The 22,025-nt window shown below is 45.3% G+C and overlaps 2 protein-coding genes across 6 annotated transcripts in view; one reads left to right on the forward strand and one right to left on the reverse strand.

Annotated features, from left to right (window-relative positions):
* LOC128883091 (helix-loop-helix protein 11) overlaps positions 1-22,025 on the reverse strand; it is a 134,594-nt gene that overhangs the window by 13,476 nt on the left and 99,093 nt on the right. For all 4 annotated transcript variants that reach the window (XM_054135103.1, XM_054135108.1, XM_054135113.1 and 1 more), the window contains one exon: positions 579-729. In XM_054135103.1, coding sequence (XP_053991078.1) covers positions 579-729 — 151 coding nt within the window. The remainder of the gene's footprint in view (positions 1-578; positions 730-22,025) is intronic.
* On the forward strand, positions 2,332-4,077 carry LOC128883118 (acyl-CoA desaturase 1-like). 2 transcript variants are annotated; one of them, XM_054135133.1, is made up of 4 exons: positions 2,332-2,519; positions 2,637-2,767; positions 2,891-3,096; positions 3,295-3,679. In XM_054135133.1, exons 1-4 carry the CDS (start codon positions 2,399-2,401, stop codon positions 3,482-3,484), a joined length of 648 nt encoding a protein of 215 aa, XP_053991108.1. In that variant the 5' UTR covers positions 2,332-2,398; the 3' UTR covers positions 3,485-3,679. The 2 variants fall into 2 exon arrangements, with proteins under 2 accessions (XP_053991108.1, XP_053991105.1); XM_054135130.1 differs by having other exon boundaries at positions 2,376-2,767; positions 3,295-3,480; positions 3,552-4,077.

Here is a 22,025-nt window from a genome sequence, read left to right on the forward strand (position 1 = left end):
GCGGGAGGGCCGACCACCAGGAATGTAATTACTCTGGCGAAAATGACGAACGACTCCGCTATATTAATTCTTCGCGCTGCTTTCGGTCGACAAATTAAAAAATTCCCCGACGAGTCACCGCGACGAGACGAGTCACTGGCGTAAAGTAAGTTATTCCTATCGCCGGGGGTAAATTAGGGCCTGGGGGTTGGTTCATCCCGCTGATCCGCGAATTGCTTTTTTCGCGAATGAAAAAGTGTATTAACATGCTATCATGGAAGTGTTATAAGCTTGAAAAGCTTGGCACCACTCTTAACGTTTTTATTTTTTTATTTTTATACAGTACCAGAGGGTGAAAATTAATTCTGTGATTTTAGATTCAATCATCTCTAGTTTTGAATAGAAATATTTTGACAAATCCACGAGTTAATCGAGTGATTAAGTTATACTTTTATACGAGACTTCGTTAAACGTCTGCTTTTAATCAACCCTTAATGATTACCCTTGACTACCAAATTCGATGTTCGAGTATCCAACATTATCGAACGTCGACAAATTTATACAAATATTTTCATTTTGATAATTATTCCAAGTCTTACCTTGGTTGTCTGGCTTGCGTTTCTTGATGGGAACATCGCCACCCTCGTGCTGGTTCACCAATCTCTTCAACTGACAGTTCTGTGACAACAGCTGGGTCTTCTCCTGCTCCAGCTGGTATATGTACTCCGCCGTCTGCTGAAGTATCGCGGCCTGCAAGAAGAACAAAATATTGTCTTAGTAAACGATCCATCACGACGCTCTTTTTCTGCCGTAGGTTATTAATAATTTCGCATTGTTCTCGATCCACGCTCCTCGTCTCGTTTCGCACGCTGTTTAGTCTCCCCCTGACATCTAATTATCGCGGAAGAAATGATCAACGGTGGGAGAGCGGTTTACGAGCGACTGCGAATCGGTAACTGGAAAACGCAGGAGAGAAAAATATTATCCCACCTGGACACCGTAACATTAATCTCGCCATTTAAAGTAATTTATATAGGAGAAAAATAAATTGTACCTTTCTATCAAAGTTGTAATATTTCAAAAATATGAGTGTACTAAGTAAGGAATGATAAACAAAATTCTCGAACATCCCCATCGGTCAAGCGATCCTGGGCGTAAAAGGGCTCGTGACTAAGATGGAAGCGTTTCGATCGAGCAGGATGACAAAAAAAAAAATATAGAAAAAGAGCTCCTTTAAAATCCAAGAAACGGGAGACGAAGTGGAAGTGGACTACACGTTTAAAAAGAATCGAGGATAATGATACGTGCCAGACGCAGGTGTTTTCTAAGCATTATTTGTAACCTGCGTCGGAGGATGCAAAGATGGCGGGGACGGCACTTCCTGTTTACGTGGCGCGGGCTTAAAGGGTTTTACTCGAAAGGGTGGAGGGGACCACCATGGTCTGGCTCGAGTCGATAACATCCGGAGAGCCGACTATCGCGTGTCGCGCGTACGTACTACGCCGTAGTAAAACGGGAACCGGGGTCCCGTGGAAAGAACCAGTGAAAACAAAAGGGCCAATTGATACCGACTTCGAAGGTAACGGGCTCCGCTCGTACGTTTCGCACCTGCCGACAGGTGGCCAACGGACAGATGCTCCTAGGATCGTAAAGCTTCCGATCCGAGAACGGGCGTCTTTGCCTCTTTCTGGAAAATAACGCTGCTCGATGTGCTGGAATTTAACCTTTTCAGAACTTTACGATCTATTTTATTTTATTGTATTATTCTTATATAAATAAACTACTAAGAGTCTAGTACATTTTCCTTGATCATATCACGTTTCTTTGTCACGTATTGAAAGGAAAATCCCACGTTCAACGAACCATGACGAAACAATCCATTAAATTTAGCAACAACGATCAATTTTTATGTTACGAATTGGATGCAAATTTGCGAGCTATTGGAAGGGAAATCTCGCCGGATGTTTTTCCGCGATGCGTAAAACGACTAAGGAGAATACGATCGCGGATATCGACGACTAACGTCGTTAAATTAATTGCGGGTCAGGGTGATTTCCAACGATGAATCGGTAATACAATTTATGAGCCTCGAACTATATAAAATGGAGTACATTCGGGAAATCTGCGAGTTCGAGGAACGGTTCGGTGCTCTGTCGTTCGACCAATCGATAGGTATCGTTATTTATTTATTTGGTGGACGGTAACCGTCTTTGTATATCGATTAATAATTAAACAGTGCAACAACTATTTAACAGGAACAAATCTGTGCAAAGTAAATTTAAAATTTTTATTCGACTTTCTTTTTCTTTGAAAAATATAACAGCTGCGTTCCACAGACATGGAGACCGAAGTTAGTCACGAGAGCAAGGATGTCTCGTACGAAGACGAAGACGTGCACATAGAGAAATATGGCACCGACATGAATTACAAGCATACGTATTTGTGGATGCGCGTAGTTGTGCACGCTACTCTTCAAATAGGATGGCTGATCGGTATTTACACTGCATTTTTCCACGCTAAAGCGCTCACCATCGCATGGGGTAAGTGAAACTTCGCGATCGAAGGAAAGATATTTACGAAGTTTCGATGAAATAATCTACCACCACGATTTTTGTAAACCACCACATTTTCAGAGCACAATTTCGAATTTCTTACAGGAGTCTTCGTTGGTTTCCTGGCTATCCAAGGGATAGGACTTGGCGCGCATCGTGGGTCGACCCACAAGAGCTTCAAAGCGACGCCTCCTCTCAGAGTCGCTCTCATCATCTTCCAAACCATGTCTGGCCAGGTAATTTTTCTAGTTACAGAATTTGTCTAGAGTTTTCTTCATTTTTCTCTACTATTTCCATTTTACTAGTACAAGTTACGTACATCCTAAAATTTGTAAAAATGTTGCTCTATCTGATTTCAGAACAGCATGTTCACGTGGACAAGGGACCATCTTCTTCACCACAAATACAGCGACACCGACGCGGATCCCCACAATTCCAACAGAGGATTCTTCTTCAGCCACATGGGGTGGTTGATGATGAAGAAACACCCGTTGGTGTTGAAGAAACAACGCGAGATCGACGTTTCCCACTTGCGCGCTGACAAACTCGTCATGTTCCAGTACAGGTGAACGCAAATCAATCGACACGTAAAAAATTTGAAATTCCATAGGGCGAATGGGAGCAGTCTTTTCATCTGACATTACATCTTTTTTGTGACTTTAGATTTTAGATGTAGAAGTCCAGAGAATAGGAGGATCGCACATGGAATTTTCTACTTAAGTCTCACCAAAACTCGAACTCTAACTGCTCTCCCGAATTTCAGGTATTTCCTGCCGCTCTATTTCCTCGTGGGCGTGTTGTTCCCAGTCGCAGTGCCAATGTACTTCTGGAACGAGACCTTCTGGTGTTCCTTCTTCGTGCCGTACGTCCTCCAATACGTCACCAACCTCCACATCACCTGGTCGATCAACTCCTTCGCGCATCTTTGGGGCTCCAAGCCGTATGACAAGTAAATACACCTCCCAACGACATCTCTTATGTGGGAAGAATAGACTGAACTCGTTTATGCTCGCGTTTCAGGCGAATCAAACCGTCAGAGTCGTGGGTAGCCTCGTTTTTGACGTTGGGCGACGGCTGGCACAATTTCCATCACGCCTTTCCGTGGGACTATCGAATGGCTGAGAAGTTCAGTATTTCCACCAAGAATCTCGAACTCCTCGCGTATCTCGGATTGGCCTACGATCTGAAGATGGCATCGCCAGCCGTCGTTCAGGGGCACATAATGAGGCATGGGAAGAAAACCGACGAGCAGATGCTTGTCAAGGAAGTCATCAAGTCCAAACGCGAGCGAAAGGACGCCAACGACGCTGCGCGCGCCATGTAAACCGAACAAACATAATTTTTAAAGCTTCAGCTCGCTGTCGTACATTGCTGCTCCAACGCGGCCTTTTTTAAATTATTTTTTTTTACTTAACTCCTGGGCTATTTGGAAGAGCTTGCAACTTGGAAAAGAATCTTCTACATTAGTATATAATAAACTAGGCTGGCATGAACCGGTGCATGTTTTTTTCTGTTTCTATGTAATCTTGATGTAACGAAAACGTATTATTATGACTGTACAACGCAAAAATAAATAAAAATAATTGGACGTTAAATGTTGATCGTTTAAGTTCGAAAGTGTCCCGTGTCAGGTTTAATTTTAGTTTCTTTCTCCTCTAACGCCTAAGATACGTGGTTCTCTAACACCTTGGACCTTTTGCTCGACGCTCTCCTGGTACGAGTCCACTTGAACCTATTTTTCTACTACAAAGTACCGTTCCCAATAAAATCATGCGGTTCGCCACACGAAGGGAAACATAAGCATGCACGCGGGCGAAGCAAAGGGAAGAAACAACGCGCGAAGAGGGGGCATTGCGTGCAACGTAAGAGATCTCTCGTACCGTGCACAAAGGCAAGGAATATTTCTCGAACAAAAAAGGCGACGGGATGAAAGGAAATCGCAAAATACGGAAAAAACAGCAGGGGACTCCGCAAGGAAGGAATCGAAGAATTCTTTTGCGGCGTGGAGAATATTCCACCAGGAAGGAAACGCGAAGGATTTCGCTGAGGATGCCGGGCAAGAAAAACTTGTCAAACGTAACAAGATAGATGGAAGCGACGCAGGAAAAGAAATTGCAGGAAATGCGCGGAGAGGACAACAAGAGAGAAAATATAGAAGAAAATGCAAGCGTCGTCCCGGATGGAATTCAATAAAGGGAGGGAAATGGAAAATGATGTCTCGAGGGAGGACGAATCGAGAGGAAGAGATGAAGAATGACGTAAAATCAAGACGTTTGGAAGCTGGATGATACGTGACCTAGGACAGAAATTTCGACGAAGGAAAGCGGAGATGGTGTAACTTCGAATCACGTGTTTCTAAAGAAAATCATCAGACGTACCAAAGACTTTTGAACAATAAACCTGGAGGTATCCCTTGCAAGGGTTGTGACTACTCCGACGAGACGTCGAGAGAGCAGCCGCCGAAGAAGATCAAGGACGAGGAGGCTCCTTCAAAGAGACGAATGAAGGAGAGGGTGCGAGGAAAAGGGGACGAAAATCTCCAAAAACGAATCGAGGAGAGGCAAAAGGAAAAGACGCTCCCGTGGGAAGGGTGGGAGTTGAAGGTGGGAGTTGAAGGCGGGCGACAGGAACAAGGTGGACGTCGCAAGAAAGGGAATAAGGAAACCACAGAGCGCCAAGCGGAGTCTTAACGCGACAAAGACGTGCAGAAGAGAAAGGGTGTCCCGGGCCACCGACAATAATATCGCCAGACCGGATGCGAGTCCGGCAGTTCTTATTATTGCGTTTGCGTGCACGTAAGGCTGCTTCTTGGAGCAAAATCGCGAACACTCGGCATCTGCCGTCTCCACAAAGGGCTTAATCGAAAGGACCGCCTTCTGCGCGCTCTGTTTTCTTCGCGACTCCCCTAACCGCGCAATTAAAACCTCGGGAGGGGGGGCGTCTAAGAACGCGATGGAACACGATGCAACCCGTGCAACTTAGACCAACGAGGAACGGAGAAATTTCTAGATGATTCGATACATTGTTTAATTTTTCAATATTAACAATTATATAACTCTCTTTAAAATACACTTTAAAACTGCACCGAAAATTGTAGAGAAGCGGTTAATTCTAAATCTGAATTCCACTCGTGCACTGGATAAAAATGTAACGTTCAGATAAAATTATTTTCTCATTTCGTTGTTTACGAATATTCCTGATACCCCCAAGCGTATGGCTAAGCTTTTGAGAGGCGGTGTACGTCTAACTGTTAACAAATGACAATATAATAATAAAATATAATCGAATGAACGAGCTCGTGCCTGTTACTCGATGGAACAAAAGGAAGCAGACCTCGTGGCTGGGTGTTACGACGATCAGGAGACCGGAAGGCTACCAAGACAAACGTCGAGGCTGATCGGATACAGTCAGCTCGGCCAGAGTTCCAACGCACGTGCCGAAATCTTGCTAATACCATTCTGCAAACTCGAGGTGGGCCAAGGTCGAAGCTCAGTTTCTTAAACGACCTCACGGAGCGATTTATGACTGGGAGAGAAGCTGAACACAGCCGACTGACTGGCGATCTTTTAAATAACCTGTTCCGAAAAATCACGAGAACGTTCACCGAACACCTACTGTACATATTAAAAATGATAGAAGAGCGTCGAATTAATTTAAAATCAATTTTCTAGTTCAGTAGTCGTCGCCCAAAATTACGACGAAAGCGTTGGGAACCCTTTTCACCCCAGATTTTCTTCAGTGCAATTTCCTCGAGTCTAACTGGACTTGGAACTTTAAAGGCTTGGCGGAGTAATTTTAATACAATTTTCAAAATGTAGCTTGGAAGTTGCAGTGTTAACGTCTTCGAAGACGTGCTACTCCGATCCTGGTCTCAGGGAAGCCGTAGATTACAGTTAATCCTGTCATTGTTTGGCGCAATTGCCATTACAATCTGAGACAATAAAGTAAGCGTAATCTGAAGTGTGTTCCTTGGAGTCGTTAAGCGGGCAATTTCTTGACGGGAAACGCTTCCTGCGCGGGGAATTGGAAGCGAGCAATGGAGAACGTCCGATACTCGTCTTGAACTGATTGCGACTGATCTAACGTGATTCGTGGTGTCTGAAATTTCTCAAGGAGTCTTAACATAGAAGAAGGCGTCACCAAACATCGTCTCTTCGAGAATACAAGGAAAATAAATGAGAATAAAAATTGAGACGTGCTCGTGACACCCATCAATCTTCCAATAATTTTTTCTTTCCATTTAGAGTCACATCGAGGAGCTCTCGAGCAACTCGCCCATTTTCCAGAGCGCTCCTCGAGCTGGAAAAATCAGGATACGACAGCTGTGACCGTGGCTGAATGGGCTGACGACACAGCCGATCGATGAGAGTAAAAGACTAGAGGGCATAATGCCGCGCAGCTGGCGATCAAAAGAAAGGAAAGTTCACAGCCGTGAAGCGTGGTCTGAGCACGTGACCCTACCTGCTGAACTCATTTTCACGTGTAACCGACTTCGTATCCTTTGCTTTCGACGCCGAATCGCTGCTTCGAGCCATACTCGAAGTCGTCCACGAGGAAAATCGAGCGATTTCGAAGTTCGCGACCTGCTGGAGTTTTCTTTCAAGTGACGAAACGGGGACCCTAGCTTCGCTCGAAAGCTGGTTGACAGTGCGAACTAAAAAATAATGTTTTTATCTTTGGGTGCCAAAATGGCCGAGCACAGGCCTGTAAAGGGATGCTGGGAGGGAAATGAAAGAGATAATAGAGGCGAGGAGGGAGCGGTAGTAGTAGTAACCAGTCGTGGAATGCCACGGCTACGAGTATTTACTACGCTGCGTGTAACAAGGGCATAGAATCGCTGCTCGGGTTTATTCCTTTTTTCTTGGTCGCTTGTCTCCAAGTATCTTTCTACGAAAGTACCTGACGCGAATGATTAGGTTAGCCTTGTCCTTTCAGGCTTTTAATACGTCCTTTGCCCTATTTGTTTCGACGTAGACACAGGGAATCTTGTCTAAGAGGCGCGCGATCATCACTGCTTGGAACTAGACCTCAGCATCTCTCACACGGACTACAATGTGGGTATTTAAAAAATTTGAAATATTCCGAATCAACCCACTAAAGTCTCCTGCATGTAGAATAATAATAATTTAATAGCAGAAGAGTAAGTGGCATGGCCTCACAGGGTAACCTAATACCTCCCACGTTAATTGTTTGCGCTCGCAGGCACTTCCTTTTCGAGGAATAACGGCGACAGGGATTTTGGAGTTACCGAGCACTTTGCCAACGTACGTCGACGTGCCATAATATTGGAATACTTCGCGACGACGGAGCAGTGAAAGCAAGCTGAGCCGAAAGAGCAACATCGGCAATCGGTACGCTTCCTTGAATAATTAAGAACAAAGACACACAGGATCAGATGTGTGTATTCAGTCGGTTATAAACCGGAATTATTTTAGCGCTTGCGTTTTCGTTTATTTAGTTTATTTCGTTTATTTCGTTTATTGGATCCATTATTTAGGATTCATTTCAAGCTTGGAAACGAATACATAGAAAATGATGAACTCTCGAGGAAGTAACGTTTGTTAGTGTTTATTGACGTTTTTATTGAATTTAAAATTATTTGAAATAACACATTCACGAATTTTACCGGTTCAAAGAGCGTCCATTAAGAAATTTGTTAGCAATTCAGGTTTCTAATGATCAGGTAGGACTCTTGGGTCATCCTGTACGCAGGTAACAGGATCTTGCCATAACACGGTGGACAGCATAACTCAAGTCTTGACAGTCGGGCGTCTTGACGGATTTCTAACTGTAATTGACGCTAAGTGGTATAGACACCGAGCACCATGTGACCGAGTACCAGATAACTGAACTAGTAAGCAACTAGACTGCAGGTGAAATTAAGCCGAGCAAAGTTTTCCAAGAGACACACAGTCGATCACGCAAGTCCTGAGTACCACGCGATCTAATTTATTATGAAAATTCAACATACCGCAGGGCAACAGGCTGCCCCAAAGATTCCCATACTTTTGTTCGATCGTTGTTTCTTCTTGGATAGCTTATGAACTTTTTCAAAGTATGGAAATTCTTTCCTCTTTGATACAGTGAATTTTAGATTTGACTTCGGTGCTTGGAAATTAAAAAATTAGCAGATAAGCAAGTTCAGGTAAATCTAAGTAACTTCAGAACTGAAAATTGATAACCAACCGATTGGTCGACCGTGGGTGTCTCGAAGCCATCGCTCGACGCGGGAATTCGCTCCCACCGAAAGTCTACTCGGCCTTCGCGAAGAATCGAATCGTTTTGTTCTTGTTGTGTCGGCGTCGGCGGCGTCGGCATTCCAAAGACCGAACACGATGCAGGAGAGCGGGCTGCCCGGCCGCCACCTATCGAACTCGCTCTCACTTCGCTGCAGTTTCGCGTTCCTTTATGACCCTGCGTGCCATCGATAGTCCAAACGTTCACTTCTCTCAGCATCGAGGTTTGCTATTGTCTTCGTCATTCGCGCGCTCCACAGATCCATACCCCACCGCTACCATGATTCCTGGAGGAAGCTTCGAATTATGGCTCGAAGTTGTCTTCCATAGGTTTCGTGGATTTTTATTTAAAATTTTCACTTAAGGTCACGATCCAAGCCTGAGCAGGTTGGAATCTGTTTGATGGAAGGGATCTTCGGCTAAGAAAATTCTAATAAACCATATCTAATTGTGAGATTGCGTCAGGAAGTAGAAAGTGTGTATAATTCCACGCTCCGACATAAAGATGGTAAAATTGATAACTAAGCAAAGGGCACTAAATTAACTGGAACCAAACGAATCCGAGATTGCTTCACCCGTAGAGAATGTACGGGAATACTGAACGCGATCATCCGAAAGTCAATCAAGCTCTGTCAAACTTTCAATCAACTGCCATGCCTCGGACAATGTTGGCAAAACTTGGAAGTCTAGCTAGAAATTAGATTACTCATGGCTACGTCTGTAAATATACTTCTGGGGTGGCATACTTGCCCTCGAGAGCCACTCCTCTATGGGTTTCTGGGAAACCAACCTCGTCTATCTCCGTTTTCGCGAAATTCCTCCATTTTAAGGCGTTGGGGAAAAATAAACTAACTGTAACTAATTGTGCCCTAAGTCTAGTCTAATTCTATTAATCGACTCGCTCCAATTCTAAGTTAAACTCATAAATTCGAGGCCCACCTGCAGCCAAGTTCAATGTAAACGTCCTCCAGGCTCGCAAATGTTAAACAACCGACCAATTAGACTTTCTCGGTTCGTTGTGTGCATACCAAGACCGATGTTGCTGTTGGCAAGATACGATTCGTCGGACACGTCTCGAGTCCTGACACGGAGGTTCTCGAACGACTGAAATAGACCTACGCGAATCTAGATGAGGCTTATTATTCGTTCGAGTCCCCTCGAATCGGTCGAGTAGTCGCTCATCCTTAGCTGCTCTGTCTGGGCATCGCTTCGCGACCGGATCTCGAGTATTTACAGAAAATTGACAAGACCACGAAGACGTGTACACTTGTTTCGCCGTGGAATGTCGGTTTCGTCTTTCAAAGAAACGCTGTTTGGACGCGAAGTGGCTGCTGGCCAAAAACGACTCGTGTCCCTACCGTCAGCGTGTCATCTTTGCGAATATTTCTGCCATTGCCATGTAACTGCCTTTACAAGAGAAATAAGTGTTATTGAAATAAATGTTTCTTCTATTCACTCTGGTATAAACGATGTAACTTGAAGGTAACGCTAGCAAATACGCTCTGAATCGTGGAATCGTTTATGCAGATGTTCCTCCGCGTTACCAAACGACATACAACACATGTTTAATTAGCCTTGATACGCGAAGGAGGAAAAGAAAAGGGAACCATACTTTAAATTCTACAGGACCATTTATAACAGCTCGGAACGCGGTTGCAGTTTCGAGGATAAAGTCCGACAGATTTCCATGGCATTTTTGGGTAAACCCCTAATTTCCCCGTAATGCGCGGATTCGCAATTAGCCGTAAATTTCCAAGATAAAACGCATTGCTGCAAGGAGGCTAGTATTTTCATATTCGAGATATACGTTCTAGGAAAGAAACTGGAATTAAACTCGACCCATTGTTACCTCCGCTTATAAACATTCATTTATAAAGGGTTTAATGTCTACTAAAATCTACTACGATCGTTCGCTAAAAGTATCTTGTCTAGGAGTAACTTCGCACGCGTGAAAATTACTCCCGTCCAAAACGAGAGAGCACGATACATTCGAACGTAATTACAGGGTCGATTTCACGGTTCCGCTAGGGCTTTCGCGTGTTTTCTTAAAGGCGGCCGCAAACTGAGACGAGAGGCAATTAAAATTCCCAACGATGAGGTAACGAGAGGCGAAATCGACCTTCCTGAGAGAAAAACGAAAAAAAAAAAAAAAGTGACGCGTCGTCGCAGTTTTAGAAGCACCTTCCAGGAAGGAAGGTGTTTTGTATCCGCGGTGTATGCTAAACGGATCTACCTGCGAGAAAGGTGAAACGCGAGACACCAGAAACGCGAGCCGAACGACCGTTGCGAACAGTCCCTGCTGGGCCCCTATCCGATATTAATTTAGCAATGTAAAGATTGATAACTTTACAATTTAAAAAAAAAAAAAGAAATAAAATAAAATGCACTAGTCATTTTCTTTTCTGTCGGAATGGATAGATTCTTTCTCAAATATCGATACGCGATCAAAATATTTTCACGACCCCTGTGTTTCCAGAGAAAAACAATCTTCGGTCGGAACGCAATCTTGTTATCTAACTAACGTAAACGCTTTACTCGTCACTGCACGGTCTATTAAAGCGAACGAGAATTGCAAATTCTCCCGCATTTGTTCGTCTGTCGTGGCACATTGCGGTCAAGCGTCCCGGCGCCTGACGACGCCGCAAACGTGGCTCGCCTCGGTGCTCCAGCGTCAGGCGGAAACGCAGGAATAGGTTTTTCGAGGTAAACGCTTTCCGTTTGCCAAATTTCGCAATGTTATATCACACCACCTCAAAATAAATCTTTAAAATGATATTTTTAACTAAATAAGGTAAGGAAGGATGACTAATCATTTTCCATACCTTCGATTCGCGTTCGAAAGGCGTGAAAAAATCAAGGTTGGCTCATGGTTCGCGTGATGTAACAAAGATGGACGCATTAGAGGCGCGAGTGGCACGCAAAGGAATAGGTATGAAAATTATCGTCCTCGATATATTATTATCAGTCACGTGACTTTCTAAGAACTCCCTTTGTCTTCACGAGTACTTCGAATCGTTGTTAAAATTCTTACGACACGAAAATTTAGCATCGCTAATTCCAATTTCTCCATTTCATTCGTGACTCTAAAGCACCGTGCGTGTCTTTGGAACCCGATAGCCGCGTCTGAGAATTGGCGGGGGACACGATACACGCTGAGAATCAGCATTTGATCGGTGAAACACGGGAATGGGAAGCCTAACTAGTTCGACAAATCGTCTAGGTACTCGTATGATTTCATCGAACGATACGACAGGAGAGGAGAGTGGATGATGGCGCATTCCAACGGTTATCGTATTAAGAACACGTATCCACGCGATCGGAGTGCCTTTGCTCGGCGTATCTGAAGGAGTTGGCATGAAAACGCCGGAAAGAAAAATAACTCGAGTGCATTCGGGTTCAGGGAGGTTGGGAAAAGCTGGACACCTTGCCAAGGCACGAAGCCGTACATTATAACCGCGGGGGAGGAAGGAAGGACTAAAGTGCGCTGGACTCCTCGATTGATTGCGACATGTTCGGGAAGAAAGGGACCTGGAGACAAGGAATGGAACTGAGGTAGGGAATTGAGAGGGTTCTTTAAGTTTTGTTTTGTTTTGTTTTTTCCAAGAGGAAAAGATGGAAGTATGAGGCTACAGGAAGAATTGTTGAACTAGAATATTTAGTCTCGGGGCTTCAAATTACAAAGAATATAATATATTATTATTAGTTACAACGAACGCTCTACGTGTGTACTAATATTAGGAATAAATTCTCCCAAGTCACAATTCTTCTCCTTCCTTCTTCTCCGTTTCGGTTATGCCACCATCGATGCCAAGACATCGGAGATTGGGGATGAAATTGACAGAGACCAGAGGAGGGGAAAAAGAAAAAAAGGGGAAAATGGAAAAAGAAAAGTGCCAAAACGGAGAGAAGAAAACGAAAGGAGAAACTGAGAGAGAGCCCCGAAGGGAGATCGGAATGAAAGACTGCGAGGGGGGGCAAAGCAGTGGGGGCAACGTTACGCAACTGCATTCTGAGCGTGGCGTACTCTCGTACGTGCACTCGAGGACATTACTCCCGAGCGACTAGAAGCCGTTTCCGAGTGGCGGCCACGGCTCGATCGAAAAAGACGGGGAAACTGCGACGATGGCCAAAATATCTCGTCAAGTCGTGCATATAGCCCGCCATCGTCGGTCCGTAATCGACGTGACCTTCTTACCAGCCCCCAGTTCGATGCACTGTCCAACGGTCGAACTCGAATTACCTGACAAAAGACCCAGACTCGATTCGGACGTTTGACGCTTCGAACGTCTGGCGCCGTTCGAATGTCCCGCTCGGTGCTCGTTCGCGACGGGAATTGGGTCGTTTCACCGGCTCCCATTCTAATAAATTAACCTGGAATTAGGGTGGAAACCATTCGGAAAGTTCACTATTAGACTGGTCCGTTGGCTAGGGATAAAGTTGAAGTATTCGAGGGCTAATGTTTGATTAGAAGGTCCAAGTTTTTCAAAATTCGTAGACGAATGAAATTCAAAGTTCAAATAAAAATTGCAGAATATTCAGATGCTCGTTTAACCCATACATTTTATTTTTGGAATGGTTGTTTGGATAAATCTTCATGGTTACCTGAATAGATGATTGCAATAGCGATGCAAATAAATTTTACTTGAATTATTAGTCGAATAAAACCTTCCTCGAATGAATTTTCGTTCGAGTGATTATTTATACAAAATTTTACCGAAATAACCGAACCGAACGGCGCCCAACTGTTTCCTCCTCTGGCGCAATGCATCATCGCCTCGGAAGATGCATGGATGTGACGAATGGTTCCTTTCGGCCTTGCGCGAAAGCACCGCAATTACGTGCTCGAGTCGTGTTGCCGTTGGTCGTCTTAGAGGGCTCATTAACATAAATACATAACGTTCACGTAACAAGTTTGCCGCGGTTCAACATACTCTCGGCGAGCGGCCATTAGACTACGAGCTCGCTGGCTATAAAATGCAACCGGCAGGAATGCGCGTGGGAATGCCCGTGCAGGAGATAGAGACGGGGAAAAGAGAGAGGTGGAATCGTGTCCGATGAATCGATTGGCAATTGATCGTTTTCATTATTTAAACACTCCAGATACCATTCGTTCCCTCTACCATCGAGCTACTCATCGTGTTCCTCGAATGGAACGTTATGACTGTTCCTCCTGTATCCGGTACGTTTACCTTTTTCGCTCGAATCGGTATGCGGTACAAGTTTCGAGGAACACGGTGGATTAACACCGTGCACTGCGTGATCGAAAATGTCAAACAGAAATAATAGATACCTCGTTACTCCAGCCAATATTATTGGAAATGAAATAAGATTCGATAGCTTTGCAAAAGCGGAAAACATATTTGGGGTTACAATCCCCTAGCAAGGGATTGAATGTCGCTGGTCATTTATATCTGTAATGGAAATGCTTCTCATTGGCTGTTTCGGGTACAAAGAAGGAGGTAAATATTGAGAAGGGCCCGCGAAAGCGATTAGGGGACGAAATTAAAAGAGAAAACAGCGGGAGGGGAATGCACCTGACATTCTAATCCAACGGCGACCGCGGTGGGACAGCTGTATTCCCAGGAGAGTCAACACTGATAACGACAGCCATGCAATTACCGGCTTTAGCCGGAGCCATGGAAAAGCCGGTAATTAGTTAACGTGCTCCAGATTCGATGTTTGAGCAGATAAGCTGACAGCCTGACTGCGGCTGCATGCGATTCATGTGGTTGGTTCACGGTCACGGTCAAGGCCACTTAACGAATTCCACGCTGCACGAAACGCATCGAGACCTCGTACGATAATAACAGAGGATCCATGGAGAGGATTCGCAGGTGGTGCGTTTATTTTATGAAGTAAAATTGTTTATCATAAATACCTGTGAGGTGACATTTCTCTGGGGAATTCGGCTATGTTAAGTTTCAGTGTCTTACCTGAAACAAAAAGAAAAAAATCACGTTAATTTCATCCACGATATTATTTTCATTCAAAATCAGAGAGAGTCAAAGTTTCGCCATTCAAAATACTTTTCCATCCCCTAAATACCAAATCTAAAAATTTACAAAAAAATTCACGTTCTTCATCGAACCTTCCTACGTCATACTATCCCATCATGGTTAACCAAATTTTTACGAATAACCAGACATCTCGGAAGACAATTCTCGAAGCTTCATCGCGTGCGTAGCGAGGTGTCGCGTAACGTCGTTTATGAAATAACAGCTTCGAGTTGTACCGCGCAGTAAGTACCAGGTGTAGAAGGCGGTCTAGCGCAACTCATCCTCGCGAGCATCCGATTTCTTATGGCAGATTTCACGAGTTCGATCGAGTGTCAACCGCGATCGCGTGAGAACGGATACGGAGCAGACGAGTCGATCGACTTTTCCTTGACGCAGCCAGCATGAAACACACGCTGTCTCGAATTAAAAGGCTGGAGCCGTCTGACGAGTCATGCCTTATCCGAGCAAAGACTCGCTAAGCATGATCTACAGACAACCACTTCGGTGCTGGACAGAATGGTATTCAATTTGCGACATCAATTGCCCATTGATTTTTCCAAATTACAATTGACCTATTCTTCATTTCAAATTGTAATTTTGTAATTGCTTCGTGCATTTCATTTTTGCAATTAAAATTGGTCCATTCTCAAATGCAGGAAGGAGTAAATCAATTGCCAATCGCAGGTGCAATTATGCAATTGTTCCACCCAGTCGATTTGTTAAATTTCACTCGAATTCCTAACAGTTTCCGACGCACCTAATTCCAGAGTGTTAAAAGGATGTTGGCACTGGTGTCGTTCGACGCGTCGTGCCTTATCTGAGGAAAGAGTGGCGTCGCATGATCTCACGTCGCGACGACCGCCACAGGCTGACACACGGAGTCAGCGATCCTGAAGTTTCTAGTACTGCGTCGCGAAAAATCCGCCTCGACCTCGAAATCCGAGTAGCCAACCGGGTCTATGATATCGCGGATGAATAAAGAGACAAGTACGTTCGCGTACGTCGATGTGTTGGTGAACGGGAAACACTTAACGGGAGGAGTGGTGTAGGTTAGCGTCGCAACACCTTGACAGAGTTTAAGGTTACGAAGCTGGTCTGCGTGGCACGAGTCGAGGAAAAGCAATGCGCCAACATGAGAACTATTCGTACATCTTGCAATTATAATTTTATTAGAACATTCCTTTTATACTTATTTCCATCGAATATATAAATTAGATAAGAGTAAAGCAATCAAACTCTTTCCTCTTTAAAATTTCAATTTTTTTTTAGTAATTTTTCTGATCAGAATAATACCATAAAAGTTGGAAACTGTGTACATGGAGAATTCGTTCGCTAACTGTCGCGTGGCCATCCCCACCACTTCTCTGACCCCTCAGCTTGCTCTATCCCCGCGACACTTATCGAAACCTTGCAGTGTAGGTCTCTAAACACAAAGAACGCTACTTCTCCTTTATTTAAAAAGTGCGACGGCTCTTTTTTTTTTCAGGACTCGCGACGATATCGTGGGATCTAAATCGCGAGGAACGTCTCCGAGGAGACACTCGGCGCGCCACTCCGAGGCAAGCGTTAATTAAGGTGTAATCCCGCGTCCCTGACGTTTAGAAATAAACCTGCCGCAACACGAAATGTAACGTGTACGCGATATTATGCGAGGACCATGGGAACATCCGTGGAGAGCGAGGCGGCGTGCTACTGCATCGCGTCCGTGGAAACGGATGGCCCTGAGACCGCCAGTCAGTCGGGATTTTCAGGGAACCGCGATTCGCGTGTAAACACGACCACGTCGACCTGGCAGAGAGAGAGAGAGAGAACCGGGGAAAACTGGTCGGTATTCGTCGTCTTGGAATCGCCTGCGTGTATAGCACAGCTTGAATCGAGGAGGCCTGGGTACCCAGCACGTGGCCGTTTATGGGAGACGCGATGCCCATTGGATGCCAGGCTACGTAGCCGACTGGACGTGTGGACGACCCTGACCTTGACTGTCGGACAAGGACAGCGAGACGCGAGCAACCTGCGGCCACGTTCACAACTGCGTTCGACTGGCAAACCTGATGAATTGTTCTGGATGGGATGTTTGACCTACATCCATGACATATAAACGATAGCGCATTGACAGTCCATCGATAGTGCATTTTTAGATAGGTAAACGCATTGGACAATAGTGGACATTGTAGAAAACGTGACTTTTCGAGGCACGTGATCCGAAAAAAGAAGGAGAATGGTATCATCTACTTAGTGAATTTGATTTGTACAAATTCTATCTTCACTTAAATGATTTTTCTTGAAAAAGTGAATTTGATTTGTACAAATTCTATCTTCACTTAAATGATTTTTCTTGAAAGAGTAACTCGAAAATGAAGCCTGAAATGATTTGATACAAGGATTCCTTTTAGGAAGAGTGCATCTGGAGCATTTTGGTCAGACGCGCCATCGATTGAGATTCACTTGGCTGTGTTTGACCATTGTTCGCTGTTTACTTCTGGTGACCGCGACGTTTGTTTCTCGTCCGGCTATGATACCATAATTAGCGATCTTTTATGGCCTCCACCTGAGGAAATTTTGATATTTCCGATATTTATTTTCAATGATATGGTGCAACCAGTTGTACTAAATATTATGTAATATAAAAACGAATTTTCCACTTCTCCATGCGATGCAAATGGTTTAGTAACGCGTTCTTCAAATTTTCAATTAAAAATAAAAATTTCCAATCGCGACGTGTCGGAAAGGATAAAACCCCTTTGTGTGCCCTCTGTTTTCCAGCACCGTTCATCCAGCTCGTGGAATCTCTGCTTGGGTGGAAAAAGTCGTCGTTCGGAAATTTTAATGCCGAAAATGAAGGGTAACGAGGGAGTACTCCCCGTGCTCGAGAAAAAGCTTTGAATAATTCACGGTTCCTCTTACTCCTTTAGCGGGGGGGCACGTTAACGATAAGACTTCAAATGACAGGTTTAACGATCGCTGCCACGGTTCAAAGAGGCGTCCTCGCGTATGCGTGCGCGTTCCATTAACTATGCGATCGAACTCTGCTCTGCATATTTTGTCATTCGCGTGCAAACACGTACGTGTGCGCGTGTGAGCGTTTTCATTGAATCCCCCCCCCCCCACCTTGGACGAATAATGAACTTTAAGCACTAGCGTAGCGAACATCCTTTCTATGGCAACAAAGGGGAGGAGAGATATTAGCATCGCGCGCGAACGGAATCGACTGAGACGACGCTTTGAACGGAAGGAGGCTGCAAACAGAAAATTACTCCAAACGGGCGAACAGCTCCCGCTGCTTTCGTTTATACGCTTTATCAAACGCCGTATCGCCGAGACGCCAGACACGCTGATAAGTCCCGTAGACAGTCGTTAACCCTTTGAGCGACCGTGGGCGCATATATCCGTCCAGGGGAAGCCATCGGTGGGGACTATGGACACATATACGCGTTCGTATCTTTAATCTCCTGTTCGAGGAGATTATCAGTGTTTACCATATTTTAGCGTTACGTTTATCGAACTCCAGTTGATTTTCAAACCAAGATATGTTTTATATTTGCACACGCCTTCTATCTCGTATTTAATAAACAAGGAACCCTGAAGCTTCCTGTTGAAGAAGCGCTCCGAATGTTCCACCAATTAATTTTCTCCCACCATCGCCACCTTTTCCCTCGATGAACGTCGCGGTTGCGCGCTGGTTTTTTTTTTTTTTCGGAAAAAAATTGGGCCGGAAGCGTCGAGGTAAGTACGCGTGAAAGAAAGACGGGGCACAAAGAAAGGACTGAACTTGATCCGAGGGACACGTTCTCAGGAACAAAAAGGTTTCCCCGTAAGCGCGTGTGAATCGAGCCTGGGGAGGTTGCACGCGCGCCAGGGCTGTACAAGTCTCGCACAAAGCGCGCGCGAAGGCGCGAAAGAGGAGGAACGCGGCGTTGGGGGACGCTGGTCGTCGTCGGACATGGTTTGTTTGCATTCCGCGACCATGAAGCGGTCGTCAGTCTTCCATAGAAATTATCGTCGCGCATGGGGCCCAGCTCGGTGCCCTTCGCCCCCTCCTCGACTCATCTCGCGGTTCTTTCTCTCCTCGCGGCGTCCCTCGGACGATAAAGGCATTATCGAGCCTGCACGGTTCCGACATCGATCCGATCTTGCCTTTGCATAATGGTTTTCAACCTTTTTCGGTTGGGCCAAGTCGGAGTTAGCGAATACTCCTTCGCGTGCGGTCAATTATTTCAATTATTTTTGCATCCTTTGCTCCAAATATTCATCTGAATTTTGTCCATCCCTGGTCCCTGGTATGGAAAGGTCTCAGTGACAGGCCAGACAAGGAAAAGGAAAAGGGAAAGGAACAGCCACGCGACGAGTTCCCTCGATGGTCGCGGCCAGGAATGGAAGGAGGAACGAGCGGAGAAAACAGTGAATTCGATCGAGTTCGAGGAAGAGGATTGTCGGATGGAAGGGGAGGGTTTCTTACACGGGTCCTTCTTATTTATGCAGCAAAGATGCCAATCGATATCCACCGATATTGCCATTCTCAAGTGGCGCGGTGTCTGGTCCACAGCCGAAACTTAAACTCCATTTCACTATGGTATTTCAAGTAGTTGCCGAACTCTCGAGAAACTTTAATATCCCGCGTCGCGAAAGATTAAAGATTCAACCGCTACTTGTCATTCCATCGCCACGTTCCAGAGCGACACCCCCGATCGTGTCCCACCCCCGCGGAGCGTTCGCCCTTCTCCTTTGTCGCGCTTTTAACCGGGCACAGCCAGAGTTTCCCCTCTCTTTTCCTTTTTCTCACGCCACTTCGCGCCTCTAGAGCGTTTCCACGGTAAATCGTTTGCACAGTCACTCTCGACGCGGGGGGGGTTTGTCGGCCCATTTCTCCGGGTTGCTCCCTTAAAGGGGACTCCTAAATACGGGGAAAAGGAACGGGGGAACTCCCCCCTCTACGTACTCATTTTTGTATATTTTTCCAATTTCAATTTATCGGGGAAATTTGTCTATTTCGACTGTTTACATCCTAGTATCAGATTGCTCGAATCTCATAGGAAATATTATTTTCCATCCCTTGCACCACCATGCCTACAATGACTACATTCATTTATATTACCTATACCCAAATGGAGAAAAGAACCTCAAAGCAACCCTAGCACACTAAAGAACACCTTCATTCTTTCATTCAACATAAAAAGGACTTTCGACAAAAGTCCTACAACTCTACCTTTTCAAGTGCAACGCACTGTGAAAATTGTTGCGCTCCGAATGAAACGTTTCATTTAGAATTTTCTTGAATTAAATTGTCCTTTCGAAAAAGAAAACGCACAGGGTTAGTTGCAAAGATTCCAGCCGTGAATATTTCATACGCGGTTGTACGTTCAATGCCGACCGTACGCAACATTGTGCCGCGCTCTGGCGGTAGAATGGCGCGCCAGTTCTACGAGTTGCAGCATCTGCACACACGATGCTCGCCTAGTTGCACCATGTTGCAAACGCAGAGGCGTGCAACGGGGAGTTGCATGCACTTATGCACGCGCGCGCGTGGCTGTTTCCTGCGAGGAAACGAGTTGCACGAATAAAAGGGGAAGAGGAAGGGGCTCGAGGAGGGGAGGAACGAAGAAAGAGACCGAGAAAGACGCGTCTTGTACACACACGTGCACCAGTGTCTGCCGTATCGCGATGAAGTGACGGCGAGACACTGCTTTGGGTCTTACTGCGAAAATGCACCGTCATGAAAGTAGCCATGCATGGCGCATTTGCATACGTAGATTGACTACCGACCGCTGCGCCGAGATCTTGGGCTTTTATGGGCCCGTCGAAGCCTATACTGCGTTTAACGCGCGCCGTCTGCCAGGTTGAGACTCGCGAAAACCTCCGCAAGACATGAATTTTTATTTTAACGCCACTCGGAGGTATTTAGTTTTGTAATCTTATCAGAATTGGAGATTCATCTGAGCTAGTGAATTAATGGAATTAATTATTCCATGTATGGGGTAGTTCTATCCGTTGCACTAATGCTACCGTGAACGCTATCGATACTATTTTGCGATAATGCTCGCAGTGGCCACACCAGGACCACTCGACGTGCTTCCATTCGCGATTGAATTAATTTCAATACGCGTTCGCGAGTATCAATCAACTCGATAACCAAGTATCACTTCACTGGAATCGAGCGATACTCGCAGGAATAAATGAATCATTTAATGCACTCGCCGAGTGCTTGGCATCGATACCTGCGGTGCTTACGTGCCTGGGAAGATACTTCAAATTCATTAAACATAGAGTCTCTTGAAACAAAATTTCTCTCGAATATACAAAAATTGAAGACAGTACACGCATCGTCAGAATTGCATCGCTACTCCAGAAATAAGGGATGATATATCTACGAAAATTTAAACGCGAGCCCTCCTCGTTTTCCCTGCGTATGTCAAAGCATACCGAAAAGCCTCGTGCACAAGGGCTGAAAATTCCCTGGATTTTTGCATCCCTTAATTTCTCGTCTACGAAAACACAGAATGGATCGAGAACGGCGACGCTGGAAATCGATCCAACGGCTCGATCGTGCGGCGAACGATATGACACACGGCGTGTCTGTCCGTGGAACCGCGGATTCTATTATCAGCCAGCGAAAAGTTATTTTTAACGTCGATTTTCTGAGAGCCGCCATCGCAACAGCGCAGCGCCACTGACCTCGCCAACCGCCGACTGTGGTTCACCGCGAAACTCATATCTGAAACGTCACCTCTTGCTCGCGCAGCTTCTGTTCTCTCCGCCAACCCCCCAGCCCATTTTTCCCCGTCACTTTTATTTCGTGCCTTTTATACAGAGGGGACGGGGTCTCGCGTTTCATCGGGGACGCGTACTCACGCGTATCGCGCACGCTGGCACGAACCAGCTCACCTGCAAACTCGAGGGGGTACTAATCCGATCGATTTTTTTTTTTTAATAGTGTCTTAATGTTTCATAATTTGCAGGCGCGACGTGGTCCAGTGGCGGTGAACAAGGTTATGTAACTCCAAGGTGGCTTGGAAAAGAAGCTCGACCCCTGAGGTTTTGATAAGAACATTTGTAGAGGGAAGGGTGGTACCACGGGGCGCTATGATATTTGTTTGCACTGCAGCTTCTTACGAGAAGATTAAAAGCATCTAGAGAAAGTGCACTTCACCCCTGGCTTTCTATTTTAGAAACACTCCGTAAGATTGCCATCATTGTTCAATAATCGCGTTATTTATGACAGTGCGAGATCGAGTTCCGTATCTGTTCCGTACTCCAAAGCTACAATT

The sequence above is a fragment of the Hylaeus volcanicus genome, chromosome 1 (genome assembly GCF_026283585.1).
Source record: "Hylaeus volcanicus isolate JK05 chromosome 1, UHH_iyHylVolc1.0_haploid, whole genome shotgun sequence".
NCBI classification, from domain to species: domain Eukaryota; kingdom Metazoa; phylum Arthropoda; class Insecta; order Hymenoptera; family Colletidae; genus Hylaeus; species Hylaeus volcanicus.

Excerpts from the sequence above, each read along its gene's own strand:
- LOC128883118 (XM_054135130.1), top strand. Across the intron at positions 3,097-3,294 it reads CTCGTCATGTTCCAGTACAG|GTATTTCCTGCCGCTCTATT; the intron begins GTGAACGCAAAT and ends CCCGAATTTCAG. Across the intron at positions 3,481-3,551 it reads GGCTCCAAGCCGTATGACAA|GCGAATCAAACCGTCAGAGT; the intron begins GTAAATACACCT and ends CTCGCGTTTCAG.